Source organism: Ornithodoros turicata, chromosome 9 (genome assembly GCF_037126465.1).
Source record: "Ornithodoros turicata isolate Travis chromosome 9, ASM3712646v1, whole genome shotgun sequence".
NCBI lineage: Eukaryota > Metazoa > Arthropoda > Arachnida > Ixodida > Argasidae > Ornithodoros > Ornithodoros turicata.
The window spans coordinates 10,766,128-10,791,120 of record NC_088209.1 but is presented as its reverse complement, the minus strand read 5'-3'; the positions used below and the strand labels follow the sequence as shown (position 1 = coordinate 10,791,120).

At 50.0% G+C, this 24,993-nt stretch overlaps 1 protein-coding gene across 1 annotated transcript; it reads right to left on the bottom strand.

Moving 5' to 3' along the window:
* Positions 1 to 3,428: 3,428 nt before the first annotated feature.
* On the bottom strand, positions 3,429 to 4,292 carry LOC135369388 (uncharacterized). Its single transcript, XM_064602980.1, has one exon. It carries the CDS (start codon positions 4,290 to 4,292, stop codon positions 3,429 to 3,431), a length of 864 nt encoding a protein of 287 aa, XP_064459050.1.
* Positions 4,293 to 24,993: the final 20,701 nt, after the last annotated feature.

Sequence of the window (24,993 nt, the reverse complement as noted above, 5' to 3'; positions counted from 1 at the left end):
TTCGTGACAAGCACAGAATGTACAGAAAGGAGTGGCGACTCCGTACCGAGCCAGACGGTCCTGAAGCGGTAAAACGGCGTGTGCCAAGCGCCATTGCAGGCTTGTAGTGCTAGAGGCACAAGACAGTACACAGACGTGAGGAAAGACCGGCCAGCCGAACAACGGCCCGAGCTGGCTGTGCAGTCGTGTTTTATTACCCGCGCGCCTTGATCATTGGTGCGCGGGGGATGATGATGACGATGCTGCTACAGGGCTCCCCCCCTAGCGAGTGGCCGGAAGGTAATGAGCGATGTGGAGGTGTGGTGCCCAGGAAACTCGGGGGCGAGGGTGCATTTGCGGTTGTTGCGGCGGGCAGCAGGACTGGAGGGGGGGTCGATGGGGAGGGCTAGTGGGATTGCCAAGTTCCAGGTCCGGAGAAACACCGATGGAGCAAGCGTTGGATGTTTCTTGAGGGGCCTCGAGGAAAGCTGGCTTGAGACGTTCCAGCACGACAGTTTGTTCTCGGCCGCTGACCAGGATGGTGTAGTGGGTGGAGGCTCTGTGCTGTACGGCGTGAGGACCAGAGTAGGGTTGTTGCAAGGGTTTCCTCACGGCGTCGCACCGAAGGAAAACATGCGAGCATGTTTCGAGGGCGGGGTGCTGGAAACCGGTGGCAATGCGTGGTGTGCGGGTGGGGCTGGGACGAAGAGCATTCATCGTGTCTCGTAGGCGGGACACATAGCCGGCTGGTGGTACGGCTGCGGGGTTCGCTGCGGCAGAGATGAGGTCGCCGGGGAGTCGCAATGAGGTTCCATAGACCAACTCGGCTGTTGAGCAACCCAAGTCGGGTTTGAAAGCCGATCGGATCCCGAGAAGGACAATGGGGAGAACTTCGGTCCACGGGACTTGAGGCGACGCCCGGAGGGCGGCTTTTAGCTGACGGTGAAGCCGCTCCACCATGCCATTGGAGGCCGGGTGGTACGCGGTAGTACGAATCCGTCTGGCGCCCAGTATGTTGGTGAGGCTGGTGAAGAGGGCGGACTCAAATTGGGCGCCGCGGTCCGTCGTGATGATGGAAGGAACGCCGTACCGCGACACCCATGTTGTTAGGAGGGCCGAAGCGACGGTGGCCGCGGTGGCGTCGGGGACCGGGGTTGCTTCTGGCCAACGGGTGAAGCGGTCAACGATAGTGAGCATGTAGCGGTGACCGTCGCAGATTGGGAGTGGTCCCACGAGGTCCAAATGGATATGCGCGAAGCGGTCGTCGGGGGGAAGGAACTGGGATGGGGGTCGGTGGGTGTGTCTCTGTATCTTGCAACGCTGACAAGAAAGACAGGTCTGCACCCAGTGCTTGATTTGCTTGCGCATGTTGGGCCAGACATATCGTTGGGTAAGCAGGCTTTGCGAGGCGCGTATGCCGGGATGGGAAAGGTCGTGGTAGGCTTGGAAGAGTTGACGTCGGAGTGATGCGGGAACGAAAGGCCGTGGCCGACCTTGAGATGTATCGCAGGCGAGAGGCCGGACCGAGCCAGGTAAGGCGACGTCGTCAATTGTTAAAGCGGATGTGGGGTTGGCGCGGTACTGTGCCAGCTCATCGTCGGTGAGTTGGGCTTGTGCCAAATCGTCGAGAGACGGTGGGGAGGTCGGTATGCCGATCGTGCTGACACGACTGAGGGCGTCAGCTACCAAATTGTCGGCACCACTGATGTGCTGGATGTCGGTGCTGAACTCTGCCACGAATGCAAGGTGTCGAAGTTCCCGGGGACTATATGTGGTGCTGGCGGAGGAGAACGCGTGGACGAGGGGTTTGTGGTCCGTGAATACCGTAAATGTGCGACCTTCCAAGAAGTGACGAAAGTGCTTGATTGACAGGTACACGGCGAGAAGCTCTCTGCCAAACGTGCTGTACCGCGTCTCCTGGGGCTTAAGTTTACGGGAGAAGAAGGCCAGCGGTCGCCAGGCCCCGGACACATGTTGTTGGAGAACGGCGCCAACGGCTACGCTGGACGCGTCCACCATGAGCGAGGTTGGGGCGTCGTGGCGTGGGTGGAACAGAAGGGACACGGATGCAATTTCCTGCTTGATGCTCTCAAATGCAGCGGTAGCTTCTTGTGTCCACAGTAAACGAGAAGGAGATCTGTCGCGCTTGGTAGTGAGCAGGGCTTCGAGAGGGCGGAGCTTGGAGGCACAGGATGGTATAAAGCGCCGATAGAAATTTATGAAGCCCAAGAACTGGCGTAGCTTGGTCACCGAAGTGGGCAAAGGAAAATCTCTAATGGCGGCGACTCTAGTTGGTAGTGGCCTGATTCCTTGGGAGTCGACGTGGTGGCCAAGGAAATCGAGCTCCGAAACGCCGAATTCGCTCTTCGCCGCGTGAATGATAACGCCGCTGTCTTGTAGGCGGGAGAAAAGCGCGCGTAGATGTTGCTCATGTTCTGCAGGAGAGCGGCTTGCGACGAGGATATCGTCAATATAGGCATAAACAAAAGGAAGCCCGCGGATGATGTTGTCAACGAACCTCTGAAAGGTCTGGGCGGCATTCCTCAATCCGAAGGGCATCCTGAGAAATTCAAACAGGCCAAAAGGGGTGGTAATGGCTGTTTTAGGGATGTCCTCTTCGGCCATGGGAACCTGGTGATAGGCACGAACGAGGTCGATCTTGGAAAATGTATTGGCGCCTTCCAGCTGTGCAGCGAAGTCTAAAATATGGGGGATGGGGTATCGGTCTGGAAGCGTCTCTCGGTTCAGGGCACGGTAGTCGCCGCACGGGCGCCAGTCGCCGGTCTTTTTCGGCACCATATGTAATGGCGAGGCCCACATGCTGGATGATGGTCGAATTATGCCGAGCTCCAGCATATGATCAAACTCGGCTTTCGCTACTTGGAACTTTTCGGGTGCTAGGCGACGCGGGCGGAAATGGACTGGTGGGCCACGGGTGGTGACGTAGTGGAGGACGTCATGCTGCACAGGCTTGGTCCAGTCCGGCGGTTTGGTAAGAGCCGGGTACTCCTTCAATATGGAGGCGAAGGGCAAGTCTGGAGCACAGCAGGACGAGACGCGCAATGGAGAAATAGGCAGTGTGAGGCCGTGAACAGATAAGGAAGTGGTACGGTCTATCAGGCGCTTCCCGTTGACATCGACGAGCAGCTTAAAATGATTCAAGAAGTCAGCTCCCAGAATTGCTTGAGTGACGTCTGCTACGAGGAAAAGCCACCGGAAATCTCTTCGCAGCCCGATATTTAGGGTGAGAGATTTCTGGCCGTAGACGGGGATAGTAGAAGCGTTAGCGGCCTTGAGGGAGAAGCAGGGTTGTCGAGATCGGGAAAAGCTGCTGCTGGCAGGAATGACGCTGACCTCAGCCCCTGTGTCGACGAGGAACCGAGTGCCATTGGCACGGTCGACGATGTGAAAGAGGCGGCTGTCGTCAAGGCCGGGTCCACTTGCCGCCATTAGTGGGAGGCCGGCGGGTTTCCCGTCCAGGTACAAGGAAGCAGGCAATGATTGGCGTTCGCACCAAAGCGACGGTGGTACCAGCAGAGGCCACCTGAACTGTCCGACCGAGAGCGCGATCGGCGTTCCGACGGGGGGCCTCGGCGGTGTCGAGGGCGGCGCGGACTTGGGGATCGCGGGCGGGTGACAAGTGACGCGACAAGCTGCGTGAGGTGGCTGATCTGCTGCGCCATCACCTGAATGTCGGGTGGAGAAAGGGGGGAACGATGGTCGGCCTGTGGCGGAGGAGTGGCGTTCTGTAAAGCCGCAGGTCGCTCAAGGACGCTGACTTGGTGTGGTGAGGCGACTTCCATGACCGCGTCAGCAAGGGAAGCAAGCTCGTCCAGGGGTAGGTTCGACGCGGTGGCCAGAACCATTTGGACGTTAGTTGGCAGGCGTTGCATGAAAAGTTGGTGCAGGAATCGGTCACCGGCTGCGGAAACGTCGTCTCCCAAAAGCTGCTTCATCCGACGTAAAAGCTGCGTTGGACGCCTATCGCCGAGCTCTTCTGCAGATAACAACTGCCTGAGACGTTCGCGGTCCGATGTGGAAGTGCGTTTGAGCAAAGCAGCCTTAAGTCGGTCGTACGGGTGCTCGGGTGGTGGGGAGGTGATGAGATCGTGCACCTCTTCGGCGGCGGTTGGAGACAGAGCCGAGATGACGTTGTAGAACCGGGTGGTCTGGGAAGTGATGCCGGACAGATGAAACTGCGCTTCGGCTTGGGCAAACCAAATGGCTGGATTGCGGTCCCAGAATGGAGGTAGTTTGACGGCGACAGCGGTTACGTGTGGTGATGATGGCGCCGCGTTGTCGCCTTGAGACATCGTCGGAGAGGGTTGGGATTGTTCGAGAAATTGTTCGGGTCACCAATGTAGTGCTAGAGGCACAAGACAGTACACAGACGTGAGGAAAGACCGGCCAGCCGAACAACGGCCCGAGCTGGCTGTGCAGTCGTGTTTTATTACCCGCGCGCCTTGATCATTGGTGCGCGGGGGATGATGATGACGATGCTGCTACAGGCTAGCCCGACGTGCGTCCAACCAGCCCGCGGTGACAAGACGTCAAGCAACCTGCCGGGGCACACCAAGGCCCACAGCCGCCGGAGGCATGGGGAGAAGCTCCAAGAGGGATTTGTACATACGCTTCACAGTCCACGTAGAAATGCGTTCACCAGGGTAGGACCCACGCAGGCGCCGCATGGAGGAGACATACTCCCTGAGGTGGGGTGCGACAAACTCACATCGAGGCCTACTCAGCGAAAAAGCCGAAAAGAACCTGACATCAGGACCCAGGAGGAGCTGTAACAGATCATGAGCAGGGTGGCACGGTTCCATGAGCGCATCAAAAATCCCTTTAAGACCAAGGGCAAGACACTTGGTCTTCATATGTGGAACCCATAGGCCACCTAACTCCCGCTACAGGCACATGCGGGCGCGTGACACCCATTCCCCGCTGCCACCCCAGATGAAACGAAAAGCTGTGCGAGTAGCAGCCACCAAGATGTGACGAGGGGGAATAACGACACTGCCTTGGTACCAGTACTTACTGAAAAACCATGAGGTGTCAAGACGGGCTCGACATGTGATAGGGTGCACCAAACCTCTGAGATCAGGGAGAACAGGGACACGGCGCTGGTGCACCCTCAGCCACGAGGACGGCGACAGTCCGCAGCTATTAAAGTTATACCCTAGTATGCGAACATAGTCTTTAACAGGAATGCCAAAGGGCGCAGGGCACGAAGGGGTAGCACTCAAGCACTCTTCGCCCGATTAATGCCGTGCATTTGATACGCTGCCATAGACATCTAGAACACCTAAGACAGCGGCAACAGAAGCTTCATCTCTAAGTATTAGAGACAGGTCATCCGCGTACGCAAAAAGCGGAAGAGCTGTAGAGCCAGGTAGTTAGAGCATACGTGAAGGGAGTAAAGTTGCAAGAGACTCCAAAAGTGGACTAAAGACCATGGCGTAGAGAGCAGGTTACAAAGGACAGCCCTGCCGCACACCGAACTTTATTGGAAAACGGTCAAACAGAGCCCCATTTAGCCCAATTGTAGCTGAAGCTCCGGCGTACAGAGTTCTGATCCAGTCAATAACCGTAACAGGGAAACCAAAACCGTGCGGGACCTGGTACATGTACCCGTGGTGCACCCTGTCGAAAGCCTTCTCTTGGTCAAAAGAGGCCAAAACTGCAGGTTGGATGCGACTATGAGCCCAATAAAGGATCACGCAACGCAGAAGCATGGAGCTGCAGGGACCCTCCGGGGACAGCGCAGGCCTGCAAAGGAGAAATAACAATGCCCAAAACGGGAGAAATTCGCTGTAATAGCGCGTTAGAAATAATCTGATAGTCCGTATTCAATAGAGACACGGGCCTATAAGCGTTCCGACAGTGCCTGCGAGACTCGTCTTTGCAGAGCAAGATAATAACGCTGTCGCGCATGGAAGGACACAAGAGGCCGCCCGCCAAGCAGCTATTGAAAAGGATAGTCAAAGGACGGGACAAAGTCGACCGGAAGCATTTATAGAATTCGGCAGGATGTCCATCAGAGCCGGGAGACTTCTCAGTGTGCAGGGCATTGACTGCAGCGGAGTATTCAGATTTCGTAAAAGGGTCGGCACTGAGAGCAAAGTGCTTTGCACAAGTCAAGAAAGAGCGGGCCTCCCCAGTGGGCAGGGTCGCCGCGTCGTATAGGGTCGCAAAATGTTCTCGAAAGAGCGACGTAATGCCATCGGGCTGCCCACAGACAGACCCGTCAGACGCCAACAGCTCCCCAATGACACTCTGGGGGCGGCGATAGTAACGGCCATGGAGGAGGCATGGGGACAGCATGATTCCCTTGACCAACGCTCAACCGACTGGAGCGAGGCAAAGCGATCCCAGGCCTGCATTTGCAAGGAGGAAATCCTCCGCAGGACTTCCTGTATGGCCTCGTCATTTCCGGGGCTCCTAGACCCCGGATGGCGCAGTATAGATAGCACCTGCCGAAGATGTTGCATCAGCTGCCGACCTTCACGTACACGTCTCGCCCGCTAGTGACGAAAAAGCCTCTCGGCCCCGATCTTCGTCTCCTCCCACCAGCCTGGCGTGAAAGGAGGGGACGCACAACGAGCCTCAAGCCACGATTTCACATCATTGCGAATTTCAGAGTCTTCCAATAGCGTGACAGGCATCCTCCAACATCCCGATCCTGCGCGATAATTGCGGAAGCCATTAAGGACGAGAGAAACCCCCTCACAGATCCGGCAGATCCCCAGACGGAACAACAGCACACACACCCATGCGCGACACAAGTGCGGGAGACACCTAGAAACGGTCAATACGACTATATGCACCACGAGAGTTGGACCGGGTATACTGGTACTGCCCCGGCTGCAAGTGCGTGAAAGCGTCCACAAGACTTAAATCCCGGACCAACTGAGACAACTCCGCGTTTATAGGGCGACGACCACTACCATGGCAATCAATGCAGCAGTTGAAGTCTCCCGCAACAATTAGATTAGAATTGCCCAGAAAGAAGCAGTCGAGACTTCGAAAGAACTAGGCCCGTTCAGCCCGCCGAGCTGGAGCATACAAATTAACAACTCGAAGGGATGACCCGCCAATTTGTAATTCAAGAGAAATGACACGCCCATCATTATCACGATCATACAAGCGTGCGTCGCCTCGAAATGGAGGAAATAATAAAATCGCACCACCAGACTGATGCGGAGATCCGTGGCTGAAGAAAGGGCGCACCCCATAGTCTGTCACTAGGTGCCTAATAGTCCATGCCGATAACACGCGGGTCTCCTGAAGCAAGAGGACATCAACACCTAAACTACGTGCCCACTGAATAACGGAAAACTGCTTTCGGCCACTGCAAAAGCCCCTGCAATTGAGCGTTACCAGAGAGCAGACCATCATAAACCAAAAGCAAAAGAAGAAAGAACTAATTGTGGCATTAATGAAGCAGCTGGCAACACTGCCCCAGATGCCACAGGAAGAGACGCCCTGCGCTTGACTGTGCTGCGAGACATTTTCACGCCACGACCATCATTGTCAACACTCCCTGGTTGCAAGCCACTGGGCGAGCGCAAAGCCTCTGAGCCCGTTACAGCACCTGTCGCATCAAAACCGAGGGCAACCACAGAGTCGGACACCCTCCTCTTAACACAGTGGCGGGACACTACCGCAGCATTGTCCGCGCTAACTGCGCTTTCCATACTCTCCAGCGACGAATCACTAGGAAACCACTGAGTCTCTGTACCTCCCTCGCACCCTAACCGGGCCTCTCCCTGAACGACGATCTCTTCGCCTGACAGAGCAGGCACAACGCGCGCCTGGGACGCGCGCCCTCTACTACTGGCCCAGAAACCTCGACAGAGGCAACAACGGCAGAATGCGAACAAGTAGCGCTCGGCTCCTTCGAAGCAGACACCGCGGGCCCCATTCCCCTACCCTTCTCCCCATCTACCACGCCTTGGCGCTCGGACACTGCGCCGCCGGTCTCTGAGCCATTAGGCATGGCCCCCACACGGCTCGCCATGTCCTTACCGAGCATGAAGCAGACGGATGATCTCCCCCACATCGACGGCAGGGCCGCTCGCATGAGCTATGACCCACCTCACCACACCTAGCACACGCAGGTACCGTGCAAGCCTTTTTGAAATGTCCAGACTGCCCACACCTGAATCACACTCGCCACATCCCTTGATAGCGAATTATACCCCTAAGACGCAGGAAGTTGGGCACCGGAGACTTCATCTCCATCACCACACGGCGATTGCCGGTCTCGATGAAGCTCAAATCAGGGTGCTCGTACTTCTCCCGCACAATGTCCTTCATTACACCAAATTGGTTCAGCAAAGAGATTATGTGCGCATCATCTATGCCCACAGGGGCCTTGGACACCGTCACGACGGTCAGGTTCGACTCCAGAGAAACCAACGGGACATTAGTACATCCTACATCAACTGAACCCAGACCCTTCAAGAGGGCAGCACCGTCAAGAGATACAGTCCTCAATTCAAAATCACTCTCGTCCTGGTGCTGAAAGGATCGAATGCACCCTCGAGGAGCATTCTTCACGAGGGCAAGTAGAAACTCGACGCGTGACACCGCTGTTGGTAACGTGACGCGAAAATCTAACGGCCTACTGGCCATCTCAAGCACACTAACTAATCTAACCCATAATAAATAAAGGAATGAGAAAGAGCGAAATATATACAAAGCGAACACACAAAAGGAAATCAAAGCTTACCCAAACAGCCTGTCGTCGTCGTCTTCTTGGAGAGTTATCACTACTAAGCGTGTGATTATTAGTGCGACGATCGCCGCGAACACAAAGAACACAAAGAAATGTGCACCTTTTGTACCTGTTTACGGCCCCTTTAGGAGAAGCGAGAAGACAACTTAAAAGTTATGAAGACTCAACCGGTGTGTATTGGCGTCGAGGCGGAAGACCAGTCACAAGGACTGGCTCCCATATAACTATCTCAACAAGCTAAAACTAGAACTAGTGCAATGCCAACTCCTGCTTGTGAAATCACGTCACGTTAAGGATTGCTGTTCGTGCTTGTCGTCGCCATGCAACAGACCAAGACTGCGGAGAGTCGTATTGCCAACCGTAGGATGGGACAAACGAAAGCTTGCCCTTGCGTACGGGATAACGGCACGAAGGAAAGTAATGCTTAGTAGTGAACAACTTTATGTATTGGCATCATATCATCGTGGAAGACCAGCTATATTGGCTGGCTCCCTTTAACGCAACAAACGCACTAGTCTACAACCATCGCAACGCCAACACCCGAAGACGAGCTCACGGCAGGTCTGGGATTGATGTACGTGCTAGATGCCACCTCGCAACAAACCAAAACTCACGGTGAGTTGCTCGTGGGACAGCAGCACGAAGGATATTAGAAGCGGATGATATACCTACCATTCCTTTCTTCGAAGAGGGTCGCTGATGTTTGCCACCGCCTATCAAACTGGACGGCCCCAAGGACTGCTCTCTCCCTGTATAGCACTTTACGGATGCCCGCTCTGAACCTGTTCATTACCTCAATGGCGGTGCGAGCACGGCCACCGTGCACAGCTATGCAGCGTGCTATCCAGACCTGGTAGTTTGGTATGTCCTGGTAGTTTGGTTTCTGGTAGTGAACATGTATTGGCATCATCGTGGCAGACCAGCCATTTTGGTAGTGAACAGCTTCGTATTGTCAACTGTAGGATGGGACAAGCGTAAGCTTGCCCACATCACGCTTACATCACATCACGCTTAGTGAACAGCTTACTAGAGTTACTGCGACAATGCCGCAAACACGCAATTTTCGATCGCCCAATACTACATATCATCAGTGCCAGCTATCCAAGATTGCCGGTGTGGTGGAAGCTCAACAATGAAAGTGTTCTCCTCTCCCGCCCCCTAGCGGTACGCGATGACGGCGACGTTTCAGTGTTTTAGTATAGTTTCGGTGTGAACTAAATGTTGACGATGGTGATATGTGGACAGCCAAAGTTACAGTGCGCAGACTTGTGCGTATTGCCATGCATCTGTATTTAATAACTAACCCAACAACTTTGCGCAGTTTTTTACTAGAGCCGCATCAAGTCCGCATAGCCTGAATGGATAAAACATGATGACAAAATCATGCACCAGAGAGTTTAGATGTGACCCCTTGGGCCAAAAGGAACCTCTCCACATGCATTTCAAAGCGTCTTCACAGGCACCAACAAATGCAGCAAGTTTCGGAACAGGCACTGATAGTTTCCTCAAGTCAGCATTCTCGACGATTTTCACGCTGAAGTACAGCGGTACTTTGCTGCTGTCTTCAAATGTGGCATTGCCTACCAACAAGCAGCATTTCTGTCCAGAACAAACATGGGTGCTCAAAAATTTTGCTTCAAGCCATCCAGCGAAGAAGGTCATACAGGTGGAGCCTAGCGGTGACGGTGATTCAGAGGGTGCCAATACAATTTCGTCCACAATATGAGTGGCAGCAGAAGCACCTTACTCATGAGCCTGCTACCAATATGGTCAGGAAAGAATATGCATCTTCTGCGCGTTTGGAGCCATGTGTGGTGTTGAACAGCTGACCAAGCAGTATGTGCCTCACTGCTATCTGAAATTGGTGACATGTGGAGTCAACGTTGCACTTTCTGCGTATTATGGCAAAAGTGTTCTTCAGAGCATCCTGATTCAGCCTCCTGGTCATCAGGCAGTGAAGGCCTTGATCAAAGAGCTCTTCACAGAGTTGAAGCCCACAGGTTACGGTAAGGCAAAACCCACGGTCGCTGTCTTCTGCAGCCAAGAGAAGTAACGTTCTCGAACACGGACAAGCACTTCTGCAGAAACTGTGTGTGCATAGACCGCCGCTGCATAGCTGAACCATATGTTGTTTTTCCGTGCAATTGACTGCTGTTGAGCACATCAAACAGACGATCCGCACGTTCAACAAACCAAGCTGTGTGAATGGCGTCAGCCGGTACTTGCTGGAGGGTAGCCAGTGTGAATAGCGCTGCTGCAACGTGGTTACTGAAGATATGTGCTGCCCATTTTAGATGCAAATGTTAGGCGGAAATGTCCCTGAGTAAGTCTTGACATGGATTGTATTTTCAAATGTCGGTCGACTTTGCATCGCCAACTCTAGGATGGGACAAGCATTAGCTTGCCCACATCACGCTTCAAAAATAGACCACAAAACAGAAACCGCCTGAGATCCCTTAGAAGCCTTCATTGGGATCGCAAGGGATCGCAAGATCGGTCGACTTCTATTGCCAACTGTAGGATGGGACTTCAAAAGCATTTAAGATGTGTTGCCCACTCACAATGTAGTTTCCGACCTAAAAGTCATATTTGAACAACATGTTACGAAGGCACTTCAACAGGTGAAGTGTGTCAAACATGAAGTACAACTTTTGGCTGCTGATGGTATCATATTGTCACGAAGCGAAATGGGCCGGCGAGTCGTCGAATAAACAGTAAACGGTTTATTAAAGTACTTGGTAGCAAAAACACAAGAGTGATAGTTCTCTGAACACAACTGAGTCCAAAGCATGAATGCTCCAGCTTGGAGCGCACTAGCATTTAAGCGTCGCGCGGAGAAGTCTAGAAACAGCACGTGCGTTTGCCAGAGAGCAGGCGACGTGTCTGGAAGCCTCTTGCTTCTTCTTCAGCATGCGCCGGGATGAGATGTACCGTTTCGTGCCTGCCATGGAAGTTTCTCGAAGATGATTCGTGGCAATATGGCTCTGCTGTGGTGACCAGTCTCGTAAAAAGAGAGACATTCTGGCTTCCCTGGTCGCATATGCCAACTTTTAGCTTGAGGCCTGCATTCACCAGTTGGTCGTAGCACTGAAACAGACGTTCCTGCAAATCCGATGCAGATGCTGCTTTGTGTGCAAAAAAGTAATCTAAAACCTGCCACCACGGATTGCATGTGCCCCTTGCCATAAACACAAATGCTTTGTTCGCAAGCTCTCTTTCGGTTGAGTTTCCACAGTTTGCAAAGCCTTCGAAACAGTCCAGTGCTGCATCATACAACAACACTTTCTTTATGTGCATTTCGTCGAAGGCAATGGCACAGAGCCTGTCGGCTTCAGCGAATCTTGACACTCGTTGTCTTATGGCGTCGAAGACATCAGTGGAGATACCAGGGTCGAGTGGGGTATGTCTCATCCACCGCACTGGCCGCACTGATGGCAGATGGAAAAGTCTGCGACAGTGCCTGTACTGACGCGGACTGCGGAAGTACAAATTCAATTCAAATATTTCGTTGGAGGAAGACCAGAGGCGCCCAAATTTACTCAAAGTGCTCATTTTTAGCAGTGCCTCAATGAAAGCTGCACCAGATGCACTGCTGGTATGCACCAGATCCCGGACCGTTCTTGATCGCTGACGTTGCTGCAGATCCCTGTGCAGTCTTTTTCGGCAAGAATGAAGGCTGTACACCTTTCGCCGCAGCCCTTCCACTTTGCTCCATGGGTTTGCAATCTCGTATTGCATCACACGCTGCTGAGGGAGACACTGTTCACCCATGCCTAGGAATGATGACAAAAGAAAGGTTACGAATTGCACTCATCGTGAAAACAAAGCAGCTCATGGAGCACACATACCTGCAACTTGCGGAGGTGGTCCTGATGGCCCTGGTAGGACATGGTCGAATGCAGGTGCATACGCCCTGCTTGCATAGCAGTAGTCATGAAGGGATCATTCAGATGGCACTGCGCTCGGTAATGTGCTGGCATGCAATTCAAGGTGGTGCACTGTTAACTTCAGGGTATGCCACCGTTTTCATGTCATCGTACCACTACTATCGGAGTGGTGGTGATGTTCGTGAAGGGGGGAGTGGGGTGATCCAGTGCAACCTTCTGCCCCCACCGTTTGACCACAGGCTGGTCTTCTTGGCACCACGATAACAGCATGTTGTCTGCTGCCCTCAGCAACACTTCTGTGTTGTGCTATATAGTGTCAGCAATACATGCATCTTCTTTACTCCTTCTAATGCCACACAGTGCAGAAGGCAGATATGAAGACATTGACATAGAAAATACTGGTCAGTTCTATGTTCTTACTGGCCTCATACTTAACAGCACTATGTGAAGTGCGCTTCAGTGTTGGCATTGCATCCCCCGGAGCCCTCCTGTTCGCAGAAATGCAGACGCCGCAAAGTGTTGTCAACAGAGCACCCTGGAGTGCCAATGAAGGAGAGAACTGCTGTGCACTTCCACGTCGCAAAACTCCAGCCACGCTGCACATGTGAAATGATTCCCATTGTAAGTTACAGAAAAATGTATGAATGATATTATAAAAGAATTGGCCAGCGTCCCAAGCTTGTATCACTGTACAACACCAAGCACCAGAGCTCACTGCCACACCACCTTCAAATGCAGAAGACACAGGTGTGTGTATCGTCATCAAGCAAGAGAACTACCTATGGAGGTAGCCCCTTTTACACAGACCTACCTACAAGATAACAACGTTCCAAAGGGAGATTGCTTTTTGAACGTGCCATACCATGCGAACAATTCTGAAACTCCGGAAGAGTCGCTACGGTGGACAGTACAGTCCTAATGGGCTTACTAGAACTTGATATGCCACTCACCTTGATCATGATCAATGAGCCGAGTCACTGTATTCCACAGCACGAGCATTCCACACATCCGAATAGTGAGTGCCCACAGATGACATATGCACGCAGCCCGGCTCTTACTGCCTGGAAAATAGCCATGCTCCCTACGTCTGGGCGACCGAAGGCCAGCCGACACCGGCGGATTCAAACTTGTTAGTTTGTATTGTTGACTCTATGAGATGAGACACAGAAGATTGTGTACTCATTTTCCTGAACTTTCTCGAACCATTTAGACAGGTTGTTCTCCGTATCTTGCCTATTTCTATTATTGAGTCAACAACTGAGACAATGATGAAAGAAGGAAGTCACTGAAAAGGTTAGTCAGCTATAGGACCCGAACCCACATATTCTGGATTACTGGTCCAGGGCTCCCACCACATGAGCAAAGGTAACATGCCTCTCCAGCGACTTCCAAAGGTGTATCCTTTCAAGGGACAAACTCATACACTCACTTACTCACTGAACTTTCACTCTTACATGTTTTCTCCCTCGCACACACATTCACACGACAGGGGGGGGGGGGATATGTTTCATAGCGTGAAAAAAAAAAAAAGAAAACGGAAATGTCGGCCAGGCTATTGCCAGCTTGCTATTCCGAAAAAGAAACTGAAAGGAAGGAAGGGAAGGAAAGAAAAAGCAAGGAACTGAAAAATAAACAAATAGAAAGACGAGGAAAGGAACTGAGAAAAAACAAAAGAAATCAAGGAAAGGAAAAGATGAAAGAAAAACAGACACGCAGTGCAGTGCAGTACAGGCACGAAGGAAAGTTCCAAGAATGTCCAGTCAGAGGGCAGACGCAAGGCCAGAGTCTTTTAAGAAGCGGAGCAGGGCTGTGGTGATGGCCCACTGAGTAGGCCGAGGCACGGGACCGAGGAGGGTGGCCATGGACAATGTTTTGCAGCCCAACTGTATTAGACGGCGATGGAGGGCTTGCCGTTGGGGAATGTGCTGCTGGCAGTGCAGAAGACAAAGAGGAATGTCGCCCACCTCGCCACAGCTGGAACTCAAGGAGGCGCTATATTGGCCCATTTTGTACAGAAGCAATGGGGTCCGGGCAATGTTGAGACGGAGGCGGTGCAGCAATGATTCCTCCTGACGACTGCAGCGACACGCAATGAAAAAGGTAACCGAGGGGTCGATGGACTGCACGTGACTGTTGTAGGCGACGGCCTGAGATGTAAATGCTTGGGCACGGGCTGCACCCCGGCGGCGAATAGCTAAATGGCAAGCCGAAAATGTAGGTGGTGGACGTGCAGTGGCAGTAGCAGCTGCGGCGGCTCGTCTTGCAGCCGCGTCTGCGCGTGTGTTACCGGGGCAACGCAAGCATCTTTTGAACATGATGGGAATCGATGTTCTCAGGCTGGAATACATAGAATGGACAAGTACGTACAAAGCCTCAGGTGCCTAGGCAATTAAGGGGACTATGAAATTATTTTTTTCTTCTCGTTTTCATCAGAAAGAAAACATTTTTCTGAGTCTAGAACCAAAATTTAGCCTTCGTCGTGCGAGGAATATTCTCGGGAGCGAATTTAAACGGAGCGGCGAAGGGGAGAACAGCTGGCGCCGCGCAGAGACACTGTGTGCAACTTGACGGAACCACGACCGGGTCCGCGACCATGACGTATCGTGGTCCCGCCACGAGCATACGCCATAGGATCCCGCGTATGCGTTCATCAGGAGTGGAAATCTCCATGACGCCAGCTTCCGCGCGATGATCGCAGTCTATCGCAGTCGCATCCGGTGGTTTTCGCCGACATGCCTAGACCATGTTGGATGCTTGCCCTAATTCGCGTCAATATTTGCCGGGCATCCAATGGCATATGCTTCCCAGTGACGTATGGACATGTTTTGATGCCACGAAGCAATCGGGCTGCAGAAATGGAAAGACGGTGCTGTGCCATCGACTGCTCGTGTTCGTAGCGAACATTTTCATGATTGCGATTACGAAGAGGACACTGAATCTCTTCAACGTACTGGATACCGACCTCAGTGTCGTTTGAATCAAGCTGGAGTGCCTTCACAATACCAGTCCACACCGGGACAGGAACATCCACCTAAACGGCGTAAAAGTGTGAGTATTTTTCGTTATTGGGGCTAACAAAGATCTCTTAGTCCGTGTGGTCCAAATGCTATCGCAGATTTCAGGAGTGTGTAAATGGGTAAATTCTCATCTGCGTGACTTGGAACCTTACGGCAGCTTACGACACACAAGAGGGAGAGCGTAAAAAAAAGGACAAAATAGAAGTTACCGAATGTAGTCACCAAACTCAGGTGGTGCACTGTTGATCAAAATAGACATCACTTAGCATGATCTTAAAAACCACGGTTCATCCGAATATATATGTAATATGTTGAACGTATGTATCCGTTGTTTTCTTTTCACTCATCTGGTTTCATGTTTACGGGTAGCTTCTTCAGCGGAGCCTGAAACTCCTGAGGTGAAACAGCATGATCACTACAACTCACTATTCAGAGCCGGCAAATGCTGTGCCGCCTCCTTCCAGATTCCTCTTTGCAGCATTGTCTTGCCTGCATTTGGTGCTGCCATATTGCTCACTTTTTTTTTTAAATTTGATTTCAGTTTACTTTATCATGTGCACAAATACGATTTGAGGAGGACATTTTCTTCTTGGCGCCTGAATAAGCGTTGCTTTTAAGAGGTGCAGACTTTTGTTCCTTATCTCATATATATATGCAGGAGCTCTTTTATTGGCATCACATACGGGATTCCGACTTTTCATAAACAATGGAACATCATCATTTCCATAAGGAATGACCTTGAGGGATCAGACGCTATTCGCGTGTAACTGATCCGTACTCAAATTGGTAGCTGAAATATACGGCAAACACTAACTGAGGATTACACGTCAATGAACTCATGAACTACAAGCTGCAACCCAACTAATCGTGCGCAAAAATAAATAAATAAAATCAATATGTATGCAAGACGCAAACGCGAAAACACATGAAAATTTGTAAGTACAACGTGATCTATTCAGTGACATGAGAATATTCAGTTAATATCACAATCCGAGATAACAGCTAATTTGTAGCTTGAAGCATAAAGTAATTATGAAGTTGTATCTTGAGGACATGTATTGATGTGCTGCTTTGTATATGCACTGCATCCATAACTATCCATACTTGACAGCGTAATATTGAAAAGAAAAGTAACCGTAGTTGGTTCTTATCTTAGGTAAACCTAGGGAAAACGGTCCGTAGTTTCTTAGCGGAATGGTACATTCACGACTCTTCAGAGTAATAAATGGCAAAGAATATAAGTTGTTTCTCAGTTTCTAAATGATGGTACATAACCTGCGCTGAAGTAAAACGTTTACCTCAGGAATATTGAACAATTTAAATTCGAAAGTAATACTTTCATTATTTGGCGTAGCTAACATCGCTCGTAATGCCTTTTTCTGGGCAACACGCACGGCTTAATTGTAGAATCGTATGTTAGGGCATAGCATGCGATGCCATAGGAAATATGGCTTTGAACAAGAGACACGTAAACGCTTCCAAGAACCCGTAACTTTTTTATTGCGTAAGTACCCGAATAAACTTTGTTGCACACGTGTGACACATGGTCGTGCCATAACACGTGCTCATCAAGTGTTATGCCCAGGAATTTCGTTGAGGAGCGTTTGGCAATAGTATGAGGACCAAACACCAAGTCGCTATTACAACTTCCCGCGAATAATTGGGGGGACCTGTAGATGACATATGAAGACTTGGACGGGCTAATCTCTAACTCATTGAAAGTAAGCCTATAATGAAGCCTCGACAGTGTATTATTTGCGCGTGAGAATAAGTCGTTAATCATAATCATTACTCAGGTGAATTACCTCCATTTGCATTCACCGCCACTGGAGTTGCATACTGTGTTATTCTTTTTCTCCTCCGAAACCAGGGCGGCCCAAGTGTATGGCAGCTAAGGTGTTTCGCATGGGTAACATGCCAGAACAGCTCCAGCAAGTGCCCGGCAGTTTACCTCTAAAATAAATAAACCTAAGTTTGATGCACTATGTCGTGAGGAGATTTTCTTCCTGCTACAGCTCTGTGCTTTGTTTTACAATACCAAAATTAACCTTACGAACCACAACTATATCAGTGGCGTACTGCTGTGTTCAACCAGTTCAACTTGCTCTTGGCATCCTATAAAACCTGCGCAGCGACCACGGAGTGGCAGCGACTTCTTTGCTGATAACTTTTTTTTTCATTGCGTGTTAGCGCCGCGAAGCAGCTGTGGCTATGAGCGGAGTACAGATGGGGACAGATGGAGAGAGGACAGCAGAAAGGAGTAGGGGGGACAGGGGGGGTTAGTATGCGTCCTGGGACGACTTCAGGGGGAACTTTGCCGACATTCGTCTGGAAAGTCTTCGGAAAACCCAGGAAAAACCTCACACAGTACAGCCGCCGGTAGGATTCGAACCCACAACCTCCCAGCCTACAGCACGACCTTGGTTATCACCAATGAGCGGTAGGCCTTAACCCACTCGCCCATGCCGCTGGTGATAACATTGGCGCCAATACAGTTGTTAGATGAGATGTGTGTCAGTTTAAATAGAATACTATCGTGTGAATGCTGAACATAACAAGGAGTGGAACTTCGGCTCCAAAGTGGAACTTGCTTTGTCTTCCACCAGAATATTCCGTGAGGGTGTCGCTCTTGTGAATACAAGGTTACGTAACACTTCTGTACAGGCAAACTACGTTAGCCGCCTCAGTTCCGTCTGTATAATAATAATAATAATTGGTTGTTTACGTCGCGAGACAACCGAGAGTTCCATCTGTCATGCGTTACTTCAGAAATGTTCGTGAGCCTGCTGCTTGTAGTACGAAAAAGAATGCCTGGTCAGGGAGCTGCCTTAGCTGACTTACAGAGACACTAAAGTGCAAAAATTTCTCCTCGCGGAAGAAGCGTTACCTTGACACCAAGGTAGCATGAACGGCATTAGTCAGTTGCGTCGTTCGCGATTTAAGGAACGGCGGTGTACGTTTTCCCTCCCTTTCTCGCCTCAGATTGGTCTCCTTCAAAAGTGTCCCGCGATGATTGGACTAATCGTTTGAGGAGGCCAATGAGGAGGCCCGCTCCGCATTGCCGGCCTTCTTCAGAATGAGAGAGAGAGAGAGGGGACGTGTACCCTGTAATTTATTTCGCTCATAAATCGCGAACGACGTAACGGATGAGTCCCGTTCCTTTTATGCTGGTGTCAAGGTAACGGCACCGCTCATTCGACGCGGATAAATTTTCGCCGTTTAGCGCCCCTTAAATCAAAATAAATATTTTTTTGTAAAAACCTGTTGTTTTACAACCACGTACACACACCTACTGCACGTTTTTCATAGCACAGCTCAATATGTATAAAGTTCACGAATGCTGAAAAGAGAGACAGCTTTCGTAGACTCCTAAACGTCAGGGACATTTACGGTGTCGAAATTGCGACAATTTTGCAATTGCAAATTGTTTTTGTCAATTGAATTTTGAAAATTGCCAAGCGAACCTCACTTTTTTTAGATAAATATGAAGTCCGCCACGGATAACTGCAGACCCAACAAAAACTGTGCACAGTATTGCAACAGGAATAGTAAAAAAAAAAAATAGTAAAACTTACGCTTTTGCGCATATTTTGCATGCGCTTTTATATTTAAGCGCTTTATGTGCATTGTTTTTGTTGGGTCTGCGGTTATCCGTGGAGGGCTTCATATTTCCGTAAAAATGTAAGGTTCACTTGGCAATTTTCAAAGTTCAATTGAAAAAAATAAATTTCCCGCAATTAAAAATTGTCCAAAGCCTTCGTTAATGGCGGCAAAAGTTTCCAGAATGTAATTGCCGAAAGTCCCACAATCCTCCGGCGAGTACGTCGCCAGTTAGAATTGTTTATCACGTTAGGTGAGACACCCTGTATATATATCGTCGCGTGTGGAAATCAGATGTGAAATCAAAAGGGTGAACAGCTTACCGCATATATCACGCTGCATCTGAGTTAAACCGGCGTGCACGCCGAAGCACAAAACAACCCAGTGCGTCATCGGGATCATCTTTATGGTCTTCGAGATATCCCACCCCAACCAAAATCGCCGCTGTGCTCGAGAAATTCTTATATATAGAGCCCGAACATTCACTGCGTGCGTGTGTCATCAGTATTAGTCGACATTGACATGCGATCCTTTTTTCCATCCGGAGATATATTGCGTTTCTGCAAACGAATTAATGCTAATGCAATGAACTCGACCTTCGTCTTGGTTGTTCCAACTGCTGAAAGCGTGTGCGTTGTCAGGATGACTGTATTTGAACATCTGTTTTTTCCTCGCGGTACATCGACGAAATATCCCCGGAACAATAACAGCGTTTCGCGGGGTCATCTTGGGTAAGTTTCGCCGAAAGGGCTTTCCCCGTTCACTAAGAAAAACCGTGAAATGCGTTGTGCATGCGAATGTATTCGAGCCAAGTTTTGTGTCCACGAAAAGGAGGACAAGATATGCAAATATGTAACAGATACACCTTCGATTTAGAAATATTATTGTGTTCCGTGAGAGCTCCGCTGTTAGGATTAAAAACCTTCTCAAGTGGTTGTTCAATTTGCATTTTGTATCCTGTTATTAGATGTGTGTTTCGTTTTTCAAGTGTGAGTGTCATGCGCTGAGCTGCTTACAGGGTGTAGCCGGGTGTCGTAGGTTGAGACGCCGGCAGAGCAATGGATGAGAGCCAGGATGACCGCATCCTGGTTTTTAAGGTAGGAGCCCCTCAGAGCGACTTCGGGAAGGATGCCTTGGACGCGTGTAAGAAGGTGGGCCCCAGCAGAGTTCGCCGTATGAGGTAGTTATGAATGATATGGAGGGTGTCAGGTTACTGAAGGAAGAGTGTGGTGTAGTGATTGGTGGAAAACGGGTAGAAGCATATTATTTGGGAGCGAAGAATGGCCAAGGATAAATGTATTTCGATACCCTGTGTCGATTATCCGGGACACCGACAAGGAATAGGAGGATGAAAAAGATGGATTGCTGATTAAGACTCAAAGGGAGGGGGGAAATAGTAGAGAGCATGAACGCTGCGAGGCTGGAACAAGATTGGTGATCATGGAGCTTAAATGGGGAACTTCCAAATTATTTGACGGTGAGGGGAGTTAGAGTTGGGTGCCTGTACCATGGGGTGACACGAAGAGTGTGCGAAGTGTGATGCAACTGATCACCTTTTAGTGAATGTAAGGCTCATGTATGCCGATGGTGTGAGTCTTACTACGAGGTAGACTGTGAGAAATGTAAAAGTGGTCTGGCAAGAAACAGGAACGCCTCGGCAGATGTAAGGCCATCGGTTTGGGGAGGCGTGGTTGAGCCAAAGAGTACGCCATGGGTGTCAGAGGAGAACTTTTCACGTTTGGAAAGTACAGAGCAGCTGAAAGTGCACCAGGAGGTTGTAGAGGAAGAAAACGAGTTGAGCACAACAATTGTATAGAAGGATGGTGAAGTTAAAATGGATGAAGTGATCAGCTTTTTTGTCTGAAGGATGTGCAGAGGAGCCGTTCATCATGTCAGTCGATGTATGTGATTTATATTACTCGAGTCCCCATAAGCCACTCTTTGAGGCGGTGAGGTAGTGTGTAGAACTAAACGACAGGGTCAGGTTCCAGAACCGGTGTGGTATATCTGTGGAGAACTTCATGAACATTTTGAAGATGTATTTAACCTTTACCTACATCCGAGACAACGAACACATGTTTATTCTGACAAGAGGAATATGCATAGGCTCGTGCGTGGCACCTATTCTGAGCGACATCTTTTTAGCATCTGTAGACCGTCAACTGTACACAGCTTTGGTGTCTCTGGGTGATGCCCACGTGTTTAGATACGTGTTTGTCTTCTGCCCTGTCAGTCCTCGTTGCAGTGCTAGTTTACTACGATTGATACGTTGATGACTATCTAGTGTGCTGCAGGAGACAGATACAATCCTCTTCCACTGGAAGACGAACGTGTTCTTCAAATATTCCACAACCATGGGGAAGTCTCAGCTTTACGAGTGAGGATCCTTGCAGTACCTAGACATCCGATTACGCGTAGAGGACCAGCTTGCGTGTTGGCGGTATGCACCCAGAAGTAAGAAAGGGCTGCTGCCTTACCTATGCCCATCCGAAAACTGTGAAGAGAAGAGTTTTGCATTACTACTTAAAACATGCATTGGACCGGTCGCGTTACCACCATGTCAGGGAAGAGTACAAAGGTCATATGGAACGCGCTCGAAAAGCAGGACACCCGCAAGAATTACTGGTAGCTGTTAGTGAGGCACTCCTGAAGTCTGTTAGAGGAGGGGGACGCAAGGAAAGAAGGTCGCATGAAGGACGGCGGTTGTTGCGCCATATATGCACAGATTGTCACACAATCTCAAGAAAATTGCTGGGAGATACAACGTCCCGATTGCGTTCGCTGCGACGGAATAGATAGGAAAACTATGCAAGATCACCGGCGGCATCAGGGCTACCAGCCAGTGAAAGAGTTAAACTGAACACAGACATTAGGACCTCGGTCGAAAATTATCCGGTGGGGGTGGACTTCACCGTGCTGGAGCTACGGGCGCCGTTGCGCGCTTCCCGTCGGAGTACTTCCCCTGGCCTCGCCGGAATATAGAATCGAACGATTTCAAACCTGGGACATGCAGCCTTACATTCGACTCCTACGGTTTATTAATGAGAGTTGGAGGAAGGGCAGAGTCCCAGGCAGCTGGAAGGTGCCGCAAGTAGTGCCTGTGCTGAAGCTTGGAAAGTCGCACAAGGCTATTGACTCTCATCGACCCATCAGCCTTACGAGATACTTGTGTAAGGTCACGGAGCGTATATGCTCCTCAATCGGGTAGAGTGGCATAGGCAAAGGCACTTCTGCCTCAGGCGATGGCCGGTTTTAGGAAATCCCGATGCAAGATGGATTGCGTTCTTGACCTGGTATTGAGCATTGAGCACGAGCATTTGGGCATGAAGAGGGCTGACTCTGTAAGCCACACCCATGTGCTGCATGCATTGTGCATCTTCAGCATGGAGGAAGGAAACAGGAGCGGCCGTTTCGAACAGATTTCCGTGGGACCCCTCTGGCGGTCGGTACTGTCCAAACCGCCATTGCAAGAGGTCCACCACGCTGACCTCTTTAAAGTTTTGGTTTAGCAACGCTTTGTTGCTTGCGCTGCGTTCCGTGATTTTATGCTTTTTCAAAGTCATTTAATTTTAAAATGTGAGCACCATTGCGGAAACAACGTTTTGTTAACGTGTTCTTACCGCGGTTTCGGCTGTCGTTCAACAGAAAGCAGCTCTGTCACCGAAATAACGTTTCATTCGTAAGTACGTACTTAACGGTTGCTTCGTACCCCTATCTGTGAGTCATCTTGAATCGTTCGTTTGCAAGCGGGCGCTGTGCACAGCCGCAGATTCATTTGACATTGTTGTACAAGTTCGGTTACTGGCATATTTTATTACTTCAGCAACAAACACAAAACCTGGCCACGTCGTCACACAAACATCGCTGCCACGAATGATGTTTCTAGTCCTGCGTGCTCTTGCGGGCACACCAGCTTGTGTCTGTGTTCTTTTCGCGGTCGGACGCGAAATGCATTCTACGTTCCCTTCGAGAGCGGTTCAGTAGGAACCTGTGGTTTTCTGGCAGTGCACGGTCCTCTGTGCTGTTTACCATCGACCCTGAGCTAAGTTTCCGCGCCCCACAGTCTTCCGCGTTCCATGGAGTGCCTTATCCACCGGCTCCGGCTGAATGTTCCCTATACTTGCTTCTTCCCATACTTGTTGCTTCACAAGATAGGGAAGGGGGACTCGCCCAACTGCCCTGACTGTGGTGTCCTCGAGGACTCAGAGCATATACTGGTGTTGTGCACGCGATACTCTGATGCACGATCTAAACTTCAGTGCTCGCTCGCGGCCCTAGACAGTCGCCCTCTTGGGTTATCTATGGTTATTGCTGCCCGACCCCCGCATGAAAGTCTGTTTGCGCTGCGTTCCTTGATCTCGTTCCTGTATGATATTGGTGCCAATGATAAGCTTTGACTTTTGTGCCTCTGTTTCCATTTCTCTTCTGTTCTTTTCTTTTTTGATTTTGACTGTTGTGATTCTGTGTGACTATTTGTATCTGAGTCTAGTGTATGTTTTCTGAGTCGTCTACGTGGTATAGATCAGCCCGCTTTCATGTTAGTTGTGCCAATTTTCTCAATTTTATCGTTTACATTTTCATTCACTTCACTTCACTTCACCAGCGAGTGCAGCATAAAGCATCTTACAAAGATTTCTGCATGCAAAACTAACGTGATCTATGACATCCCGCTATCACGTGGGAAGTCGTACATTGGACAAACTGGTCGATGCCTTAATACAAGGCTGAGAGAAAACCCCGCCACATTGAAAGGATCCCCATGAGGCCACCTGGCCGTCGATAGCAGTAAGTGCGGCTGCACTCCACAATTTTATAATACAGTGATTACGGGGCGTTCAGCGGTTCAGCGCACAAGAGAGATTATGAAAGCATTTCAAATAAGAAAAAGGGGAGCATTATGCGTCAGCCATGCATCCATGGGGTTATACGATAAAGAGATATTGTTCCTGAAGAAGTGGGATAAAGCGACTTGAATTGCAGACTGAAATGTGGCACGTGAAATGTATAACAACGGAGGCATTCACAAAAGGAGCATTTTTGGTTGTCAATAAATTTCCTGTTGTTGGAAGCTTAGCACAGTGTTTGTCCTCTCCCTTGTCTGTCCCCGTTTGAAGTGCTAGTTTGCATCGATGCATTCATACCAACCTGCACGGTTCACCACCGTCATGAGATATTCTGGCATACTGAAAATTACGGATATACCTAGAGATGCAAAATTTCCGGAAATTTTGAATCGCTCGAAAAAGAACCGGATTCTTTCGTGTGTTTTTTTTTTCTTCGAAAAATTGAAAAAAAAAAGGAAACAAACGCGGTTACTGCTGAGTCGAAGCATTGCCAGCCAGACCACAGCATACATTGAGCTCTAATCTTTAATACGGTTCATCATATAGGTATAAATGCAGAGCAGAGCATCCCATGAGACTGCTGTCAGCGATAGGTACAACCTGTCCACTCCGACATTATGTGAACGCCATGGCGATCGCTTGGAGCGGACATATGGAGCTCTAAGTTGGTAATTGTTGGCAGATTAGAGGCACCTAAGGCACTGATGGTGGGTTGGAACGCATCAAGGCACAAAAATTTACATTTTTGAATTTTTTGTCGCCTGAAATTTTGGGCTTTTTTTCCGGAGACGAGGAAAAAACAAATGAAATTTCCCCCCGAAATTTCCGTTTTTTTTTCCCGGGGTCTCGCACCTCTAGATATACCACAACCTTTCTGGTGATTTTGTGGCGGAGTCCCACTTTAAGACGGAGAACCGAAACGCACTCAC